Source organism: Gadus morhua, chromosome 21 (genome assembly GCF_902167405.1).
Source record: "Gadus morhua chromosome 21, gadMor3.0, whole genome shotgun sequence".
NCBI classification, from domain to species: Eukaryota; Metazoa; Chordata; class Actinopteri; order Gadiformes; family Gadidae; genus Gadus; species Gadus morhua.
In genome coordinates this window covers 19607817-19618588 of record NC_044068.1, presented here as the reverse complement: position 1 = coordinate 19618588, position 10772 = coordinate 19607817, and the positions used below count along the sequence as shown (strand labels likewise).

Sequence of the window (10772 nt, the reverse complement as noted above, 5' to 3'; positions counted from 1 at the left end):
CGGGGTAAACAAGTGAAGGGCGATGCAGAGCATGCCGGGAGATGTAGTCCACGAGGTTTCTCATCCGTAGCCGACGAATGCAGAGCGATGTGCGAGGGAATCAAATTCCCATGAATAAGCGTTGCGGAGGGTTGCAGCAGTGGATACGCCCACTAAATAGCTTTTGGTCGACGTTCGCACAGAACAACCCTGTCACGTTTGGCAAGTCTGGTGGTTGGACCCTTCAGACGTCAATCAAGTTGCAGCCTCCTCTCTTTTTTTTCACACTGGGACGAGCGGTCAGATCCGAAGGAAGAAGTCGCTGGAACGGAGACCAGCTCCAAATAATGTGAATAAAGTAAGTAATGGGTGATGGCACTTGGTGCACTCTAGCTGAAACGATATAGTTATCTGCTATCATTGTGTTATGAGCATTGGTACAACAATGTCTTCATCACAATAAAATAAAAAGAAGCAGACAGGGAAAGATTGAATGGACTGTTTGTCACACTTTGGTGAATGATTTTGGCTGTTCACCTAACCGTTATCTTCTGTCAATGCATGTTGGTAAGGAACGTGTCTTCATTTCAATAGAATGAGCTTGTGAAACCGCAAACTGGCTTTAGGTCTACTCTACAGTGAACATGCTCTGGTTTTTGTACGTGTTGTTCATAATGCTTTGACAGTCGAGCACATTTTATGTATTATTTTTATATGCACAGCCTCAGTGAGCAGTAACCGTTTTGTAAATTAAACCATTGATGTAAGCTTTGTTGTTTTTGTTTCAGTCTCCTGCTGAAAGAAACGCACACACAAAGCATCAGAGCCCTCGGACATGGATGTCGTGGACCAGGACGCACTAGGCCGTTGGGACGGGCTCAGCAGCCGTGACGCGGGCTCCCGGGACTCCGCCATGGAGACCATCCAGCAGGAGCTGATGAGGATTGTGGAGGCCATCGGGCACGCTCCAGCATCCCAACCCCGGTCCCCTGCCTCACCGGGGCCACCCTGCAGAGTCCTCAACGGCATCCTGGCCCACCTCCTCATGCTGTCCAAGCGCTGCCCCTTCCAGGACATCCGAGAGAGATGTGGTTGGCTCCTGCAGACCGTCCAGGTAAGGTGCTATATCCCGCCAGTGAGAAGTAAAGACGGCACCTCTTGAGTCCCAGTTGGTCAATCTGGGACCTGTGATCCAAACCCTTCCTAGACATTATTTATTTCACAAAATGAACGGCTTATGAGGGGTGGCAGTAGCTCAGGAGGGAGAGTGGGTTGGTTGGTAACCGGAAGGTTGCTAGTTTGATCCCCGGCTCCTCCTCCTAGTTGTCCCTGAGCAAGACACCTCACCCTGACTGCTTCTAACAAGCTGTCTGTCGCCCTGCGTGGTCGACTCCGCCGTCGGTTTGTCGATGTGTGTATGAATGGTTGTAAGTCGCTTTGGATTAAAGAGTCAGCAAAATTCCTTCAATGTAAATGTACTAGGTCCCACCCTTGCAGACATACGCTCACAATTTCGGAAATGAACTCTTCAAATGTCAATTTACCAGATTATACGACACTATGTATTATGTGTGTACGTCAGAATGTAAATTAATCATTCTACACTCGTACCATTGTAACATAATGTTACCTTTGTCATGCTGATGTTATGTGGTTTAAAGTACATTGGTTCACACACACACACACACACACACACACACACACACACACACACACACACACACACACACACACACACACACACACACACGTCATTAGAGCCTCAGAGTTCTGCTGCTAAAGGTTTAAATTCATGACCACAGTGTAGCAGCACATTGTGTTTGGTCCCACAGATGCACACGGAAGCACCTCCCTATCAACAAAGTAAACCCATCTCTCTGTCTCTCTCTCTCTCACACTCTCTCTCTCTCTCACTCACTCACTCACTCACTCACTCACTCACTCACTCACTCACTCACTCACTCACTCACTCACTCACTCACTCACTCACTCACACACACACACACACACACACACACACACACACACACACACACACACACACACACACACACACACACACACACACACACACTCTCACTCTCTCGTTTAGAGGGTGGGCTGCAGGGCATGGGATCAGACAGATCACCAATTCGCGCAGATCTATATATATATATATATATATATATATATATATATATATATATATATGTGTGTATATATATGCCTTTTTGATCTTCTTGCTTGTCAAGTTGGTGGTTTAAAACTCGGGATACTGAGATGTCAACCTCTGCAGTTGTTCTGATGCTGTCTTTGTCCACTTGGTATTCTGCCTCTGTTGTCTTTCCTGCGCCGCTGCAGGTCCAGGGAGTCAAAGGTCAAGGGGGGGGGGGGGGGGGGGGCTTAAAATAGGGTTACATGGTGAGTAAAGGGTCATGCGGGGAGGGGGTCATGTTCCCACAAGCTCTCCGCTGCGAGGCTCTGGCGAGGTGAAACTCCGCGGGGTCAAAACCGATTAACCATGCAGTCCTGTTGACCGACGCCCGGTAAACACGAGCCAAAGGTAGTGCTGGTGAAGAGCCGTGGGTCATGCATACTGAAGGCTGCTGACTGAATGCATATTGGAGCCGGAGCAGGAGGTAGGCGCTGCGGCACTCTGTGCTTTGGTGCTCGTTCAAGGGCTCCCTGGCACGCACGCACGCACGCACGCACGCACGCACATGCACATGCACATCGAGGGAAACAATGGCTCACATTTGTTCTGGAGCTGCCAATAGGGTGGGCAGACTGTATATGGGCAGGCACTCTCTCTGGCCACCCGATTCCCAAGGCTGATGAAAGGACCCCAGTATTGGACGGCTGGACTGGAGAGAGAAACATGTGTCTTTGTGAGGGGTATAAATACACCATTATATAATCCTGCAACGTTAACTTGCATAATAAATACATCTGAATAGATCAGGCTAGTCTCTTCATGCAGGGTACATACGCTGGTCCAATAGGCTGATCACAATTTCTCTGAAGGGCTGCTAAGGTTACCCGCTCAGTTCGGTTGGTCGGGGCCAGTGGAATGCCGTACCTGAAGGATTCATCAGCTTGGTGTCTTCAGGATGGATCGCTCCGACGTCTTCCTCTGATGCTGACAGTGGGCAGTAGGCTAAATCAATGAACGCTATAGCGTTTAACAACAATACAACTCCTGTGTTCCTACGATTAACTTCAACCCCCAGAACTCATGACGTTATTAGTGGTTTAAGTAAAACCACAAGTTCAGAGCTAGATAAAGGGGAGATTTGTGCAATGCATACAATGAAAGGGAGGATTTCAGTCAACAACAAACATCCGTAAACAAACACAGCTGCATTCAATTACGGTTACCTGATTGGCGTGTAATGTAATGTTTTGAAGTGCAATGTATTTTTTGTTGAATTTAACAGTGGAAGTCTTGGTTAAGATAAGTCTTCAACACTTTCTACAAATAAAGTAAAGTTGGCTGGAAATCTAAATTATATTATTCATAAATCCAGTGTGACTGATGCTAGTAGGCATTCTGGTGAAAACTTAAATAAAGCAACCCTTTTCTCAGGCAGTGCTCACCATGGCCCTGGCCTTGAGCAGTTCCCTTGTGTTCGGTGTGGATCCAGAGACAGAGCACAGCATGTATATTTCATGAAGCACATTGAGAATTTGGAAGGCAGAGATACTAGCAGGAGGCAGTCGATGCATACAGGGCAGTCCATGGTTACGCTAGTGAAAATAGCAAGTGTTTGCATTTACATTTACATTCAGGGGATTTTGCCATCTCTTCAGGAGCAGTTAAGGCGAGGCGTCTCGCTCAGGGACACCTCGACATTCAGCTAGGAGGAGCCGGGGGTCGCATTCGCAACCTTCCTTTTACCAGTCAACCGGAAGGATACTAGTTCGATCGCCGGCTCCTCCTAAAGGCAGGTGTCTTGACAGAGAGAATAGGCTGGGTAGGGATCATTCACTGCATTGTAGGGTTTTCTGCTTGCTGTCCCAGAGGTTGTGGGTGTCTGTGGCGGTGGCAGCAGCAGGCGACCTTTGGCCCAGTAACGGCACAGCGAGGTGTTACTGTGCGCACAGGCCCGTGATATAGAGGGGAAATAAAAGACTGGATTTCCAGCTGCTGTCGGCTCAGCATGGCAATGGGCCCCTAGTGAGGTGTCAGGGTGGGGCTCCCCTAGTGAGGGCTCGGGGTGGGGGGGCCCTAGTGAGGGGTTAGGGTGGGGGGCCCCTTGAAGAAATATCCAAGCTCTCCGATGACTCTGCGTAAAATGACACACCAGTATTTAGCTGCTGTACCGTGATTTGACTACTGGGTCTTCTTGACCAATCAGGTTGATTATTATTTAGGTTGATTACAGCATTGAGACGGCGGCAATAGGATTATAACTGCGGCTCATCTAATCCCAGTGAAGAAGGAGCTTGATGAGAAAACTAAGGGCATTGCATTGTGATGCATTCATTAAGGTCTAGTAAGCGGCAAACTACTGTAACCCTTTGAAAGCTGGCTTTCTCCAAGATGGATTGACCTGGTGGTTCTAATCATTTGGCTGATCACAGGGACTGGTTCCCTGGGTGGATCCGGAGTGGTGTGCAAATGGCCCTCACCACCTCCTCTGCAATACTGTCTGAAGATAATACAGAAAACCAAACCAATGGTAATCGTGGCACCCAGACAATAGACACGCTGGTTTAGCCGCCACCGATGGCTAGTGGAAGGCAGCCAGACAGAGCCCACCCCTGGACCCCGTTGTGGGGCCTCTGTCCAGGGGCCGCCTGGTGGTTTAGCTGTCTGCTGAAGAGGGGGAGGGGGGGCGCATCCATCGCTGGAAGCGTGGAATCAGGTCACTGTCAATCCATTTGGGAAGCGTATCTAAAGACTTAGATAAGGGATATCCTGCACTCTATTCACACACACACACACAAATAAACACACACACACACACACACACACACACACACACACACACACACACACACACACACACACACACACACACACACACACACACACACACACACACACACACACTTAACATATACCTGCAACCCTCCTGTTTTCGACCAACATTTATTTCATGCCAACTATTAGCCCCAGAGGCGATCTAACACCCTGTATAATGGAGTTATTTTTTTTATTTTTTTTATTATAGTTACTCCAAGCGTCTAGCGTAAGCTCGTAAGCGTCTTTGAGTGTCTAGAAAAGCGCTATATGAATTCAATCCATCATCATTATTATTATTATAATCCTAGTGGGGGAGCAGGGTGTCATGGTTGCCGGGAGGGGGGGGCAGTTGTACACCTTCAATATGTGTGTGGGGGGATGGGGGGGGGGGGGGGGTGTGGGAGGGCAGCAGCGTGTGTGAGTATGGAAAAAAGAGAAGAAGAATCATCTTCAGAAGGGGGGGGGGGGGGGGGGGGGAGGGAGGGAGGGAGCCAGAGGGGGGGAGGGGAGGGTTAAGAAGTGCCTGCCATCTCCTCCTGTAGTTGCACAGCAGTCTTCAATGAAGAAGCACCATCACCGCCACAACCAACAGCCCCTGGGGGCCTCAATCTCCCAGCTCGGACCAGGGGAGAGTGCGATAGCTTTTCACCAATGCTGGACTGAGGATGATAACTTCGTGGGTATTTGAGTTCTTTATTAAGGGAGTGAGATCAAGTCACCCCTCCCTCCCCTGATTCCACATGGTCAGATCAGAATTCAGTAGTCGTGTTGAGACCCACATCTCACATCTCTCATGCTGTCAAGACCTGAGCTGAGATCACACACACACACACACACACACAGAGACAGACTCTTACCCTGCGTTCACACCAAAAGATGCAAAAAGTTGACGCGCGTCGTGATCCCATTCAAAGTGAATGTAGAGACGCGCCGCAAAACTCAGGCGTCAACGCGTTCGGGCAGCAAATGCATCTTTTGGTGTGAACGCAGGGTTACTCTTATTCACTCACTCACTCACTCACTCACTCACTCACTCACTCACTCACTCACTCACTCACTCACTCACTCACTCACTCACTCACGGAGGCTTTGGCATTCAAGCTGATTGTATTAAAGATTTGGGAAGAGGGCGATCCATTGTTCAGCAGATTGTTCAGAAAATAAGACATGAATGGCCATTTGGTGTTGTTTCGAGCCAAATGAAAATAATTCCACATCATCTTTTCATTGTCAACACAGATGCAGTCATTTACGAAGATCAACAAGTAAAAGATAAACCAAATAAGGTATATAATCCAGCCAGAAGACTTAGATGAATCACACCGCTGATAAGAGCATCAAAGGAAGTGTCTACTTTATTTGACCCTTTTAGTCCTAATTTTCTCTGAACGTTTCAACATCCAGCTTTATACTTAAAGTGATTAAGTCAAATAAATTACATTTAATCATAGTCTTCTTATCCTTTGATGTACGATTTAACCTTGGGCTCAGCTCCTTTTGGACGATGAATGCTAGAAAACGTTCCTTTCATCTGTGCTAGGTGTCATGCTTGACGAGAATCATCTGATGCAAACGAGCAATAAAGGATCCCCTTCATGCCCAATGAACAGCAGGACTGCATGAGAGCATTTCTGCAAACCTAAACCGTATACTAATCCGCTCATTTCAATAGCTAAAAGATCTAATTGTGGTTGCAGTTTTGTTGATGTCCACATGAGTACGCTATGCACCATTCTTTTGCCTCCAGCTTTGACTCTTGCAGTGGGACAGGAATTTTCCATGCTGGGCTGAAGAAGGCAGGGTGGGAATGCTTGGCATATTTTTTTCATGTTTGACCCGGTCACTGGGCATGGATCCAGTGTGTGTGTGTGTGTGTGCCTGTGTGTGTGTGTGTGTGTGTGCGTATATGTCAGTGCTTGATTCTTCAGCTTGTGTGTGTGTGTGTGTGTGTGTGTGTGTGTGTGTGTGTGTGTGTGTGTGTGTGTGTGTGTGTGTGTGTGTGGGTGGCTCTTACGTGAGTGGCTATGTTTGTGTGTGTTTATGACGGTGAACTTGCAAGATTGCGAGGTCTGGGCGGATCAGGTAGCCTGTGGCCCGGGTCCAGCTCACAGCCTTAGGCCCTATTAGGAGACGACCAGGGATGAGGGCCGGCCAGCAGGGGCGTAGCCATGTGGGCCACCCCGCTGCCCCCCCCCCCCCGAGTATTACAAATAAATAATTAAATAAAAATAATAATCCTGAACGGAAACGGTCTAAAGAAAGCTGAAATATATGCACTATTAGTTTGATCTAACTTTGACTTATTCTTATTTAAAGTTTTATAATCCGACGTTATGAATAAATGTTGCACTTAAAATCCCAGATTTTAAGTGCAAGCGATTGGATAAGTGGAAAGGTTTGTGTGTTTTTTCCGATGAATTAAGAGGAATCGATGGGGAGAAGAGGGGAATCACTTATCAGCACATCTTGCAAACGAGACATTTAACTTGTGTTAACAGTTTTAGCCTGAATTCAGAGTAAAGGGTTAAGTTGAACACCTCAAAAAAGAAAAGACAAAAGTGAATGAAATGTTCTAACTTTGCCTAGTTCAAAATGTTGTTTAGTTGAGAAACGATGTGTGCTAACTAGACAGGCCATATACATGCATAAAATTGACAAAGTATTGATTATACAATATGTCATTTGTTGTTATATCATGAATTTACAGATTGTAACTGTGCTAGATTTTAGTTTCTTTCCTGTGTTCTGACCATGGATGTGGATTCTGTGTTTTATACGGTCTAATCAAAAGAATCAGCAGGTTAGCTAGCTAGCTACATGGAGCCCATGTACTTGCTCCTTTGGTCGAGAGTAACACTGGAAGCCTTTAGCGACTGAGAGCTTTAATCCTTCGTCTAATAAGCAACTCTAGAAATCGGTGTTTCCTCCATTGGTCTTGGACAAAAAGTAGTTATAGTAAAACAAACCTAATTTCTCACAAAGCTTTAGTTCAACTGGTCTATGTTGTGGGGACCCCCTTGATGTGCTGAGACAATGGTTTAGCTGTGTCGGCTGTGATGTAGAGCTCTCTCGCCGATGTATGTTGCTTCAAGCGTTGCCTTGCGTTGCTAGTTCCCATTGCGCTCTGGCTCAAGCCCAGCTCCCAAGTTGTTTCAGCGTCTGTATGGTATTGTTTCAGACTGGATTTCAGTCGGTGGTGTGTGTGTGTGTGTGTCTAAAGTTGTGTGTGTCTATGGTCGTTGTTTGTGTGTAAGTCGGTTTGCGTATGTAAGTATGAGTGTGTGTGTTGGGGGATGTACGTGTGAGTCTGTGTGAGTGTCTAGACTTGTGTGTGTCTAGGGTTGTGTTTGTGTGTTAGTGTGTGTGTAAGTATGAGTGTTTGTGTGGTGTATTGTTAGAGCCCTCTCTTGGGCATTGTCCCGGGGCCAATGCAGGCCCTGCTTGTTTATGCTGGGGACCGGTTCGTCACAAGGGTGACAGTTTCACGCTACGGGACCCTGGCTTTCCCACAGTGTCTTACCTTTGACCCCTCCGGGCCCTGCTGCTTCCTCAAAAAAAAAAAAGAGTGAGAGAGAGAGAGAGAGAGAGAGAATTAGAGTCGGTTTGGCCTTGTTCACATAGAGTAAGAAAACAGAAGGCAACGTGTGTGTGTGTGTGTGTGTGTGTGTGTGTGTGTGTGTGTGTGTGTGTGTGTGTGTGTGTGTGTGTGTGTGTGTGTGTGTGTGTGTGTGTGTGTGTGTGTGTGTGTGTGTGAGCTCTGGTTCGTGCTTGATTTGGTGCTGGGCTGCTATAGAATCCCTTCTGTAATAGGCACATGGGCCCTGTGGATTCTGAAACAGTTGTGTATCTTTCCACAATCTGTTCACAAAAATATGTTTGAACAAACATTTAAAAACAATAGGCAGCAATGTTTCAACCCCATTTGCTATGACACCCTGCTGGCTTTACATGTGTGGCCCACTGGCTGACGTCTGAGCATCTGACCTGACGATACTTCTGCAACAGATTCTCTCTTAGCATCCTGAACTCACAAGCATTTTCAAATCGTGATGAGAGGACTGATTTAAAACATGTAAACCCTCCCAATGGTTTTCATTTTTTTCAAATGAAATGTTTGCCCGAGCTTCATGAAAAAAACACAAAATGAGTTTTACTTGGCAATGTGTGCATGTGAGCGCCTGTGTCCTCTGTAAGACGTGACAGGAGACACAAGTGTGAAAGAGGAAATGCCGATGTTCTCTTTAAAAACAAAGAAGAGAATCGAAACTCAATACGTGCAATTGTGTATTTGAATGTGTATACAGATGTGTGTGAATGCATATTCCTGAGTTTGTGTGTTTTTGTGTGGGTGAGTGGGTGGTTCTTTGAGTGTATGTGTGCGCTTACTTTATCCTCTCACTCATACTAGATGAGCAACATTGGGCAGCCAGGCACCTGCTCAATAGCCCATCGATTGCCTCGCCGCTCTCTATTCAGTGCCAAGGTTGAGGTGCTCTGCTCTCTCTCTCTCTCGCTCAATTGCTGCTTAAAGGGGTCTTAAAGGGGTGATATCCTGCTTTTCTACCTTTCCCTTTGCTATATACTGATATATGATGTATGTATACATCTTTCACGTCTAATAAGGTAGAATCAAAGTCCTAGCCAGGGCGAGAAACGGAGAACGCCCCTCAATAAGTGTGTTAAACAGCTTATTTGTGCTCAAACTTCCATAACAGTGTGACGTCTGAATGTGAAGTGGGCAGTACTGAAATGCAGAAGTCCAGCCTCCCGGCTACCCGCAATGTTTACAACTTGTACATTTCGGGTTGAGTGTGAATTTGCCGACCAATCTCAACAGAATGGGCATGCTGACCAATCACAGGAGCATTTTTGAAGGACGCTAAAATAGTTTTTGCAGACATGAACAGTGTGAGAATAATAAGGGGTATTTTTAACATACAGGCATGTAACCCTATTCTAGTAGTACCCCAAAATGCAATTATTTACCCTAAAAAAGCATGATATGGGATCTTTAAAGATGTCTTCAACAGAACACGTGTAGCTTGACCTACTGATCAGTGCAGTACTTCTGGGCATCATTGTATACCGGTGGAGGTCAACAGTGACTTGCAGAATGATAAGGGGAAGTTCTGAAAAAGGCAAGAAAAGGCCTTTCACACCAGCGCCTTTTTGAATAAGCTCATAGCCTACCTAACTAATGAGGTCAAACGTGTAATATACTGATGAAGAGAAAAAACATGGCTTTAGGTTGCGGCCCCTGGTTGAAATAAAGAGAAATGCATTGTACATAGTTGATCTTTCGAAGAAAGGGCTTAAAATGTACCCTGGTACCTAGGGTACCTATGGTTTGTTTCAGGTTAGAACACCTAGGCCAAGACATCAAGTGTCTCCACCGCCATTTTCCCGTTGGTAGCAGCTATAGTTGACGTTTGCTGCTAGCCCACTCCACCAGAGAATTTCTGTTGGCCCCAGTGTATCCAGGAGTAGGGGGAGTGTCAGGGATGGTTTGAAGGAAGCGGTCACGTTCTGCCTTGAACTGGATCAGGGTTGGGATTGACTTGACATTTTTGGGTACAGCGTTGTACAGAGCAGAGGCAGTTGATGAGAACGAGTGGAATCTCATTGTGTTGATGCTGCTATACTTGGAGCTTCCAAGCGGCCGTACACAAGTTACTCCTCGCCTCTCCGAGTGTTGGAACACCAGGTTGACGCTGTAGGGGATGGCACCGTGGTAGATTTTCCAGGCAAGGATGACCATGTATCTTTCACGGCGGCGTTGTAGCGAGTAGAGGTTAAGATGCTTGAGGCCGTCCCAGAGATTCGAGCAACCCGCTATCTTTGCAGT

At 46.7% G+C, this 10772-nt stretch overlaps 1 protein-coding gene across 1 annotated transcript in view; it reads left to right on the top strand.

Moving 5' to 3' along the window:
* The first annotated feature begins 256 nt into the window (after window positions 1–256).
* Window positions 257–10772, top strand: part of sesn1 (sestrin 1) — a 65485-nt gene continuing 54969 nt past the window's right edge. Inside the window, exons 1-2 of the mRNA XM_030344831.1 lie at window positions 257–337; window positions 768–1093. Of these exons, the coding sequence (XP_030200691.1) occupies window positions 815–1093 (279 nt within the window). The 5' untranslated portion in view covers window positions 257–337; window positions 768–814. The remainder of the gene's footprint in view (window positions 338–767; window positions 1094–10772) is intronic.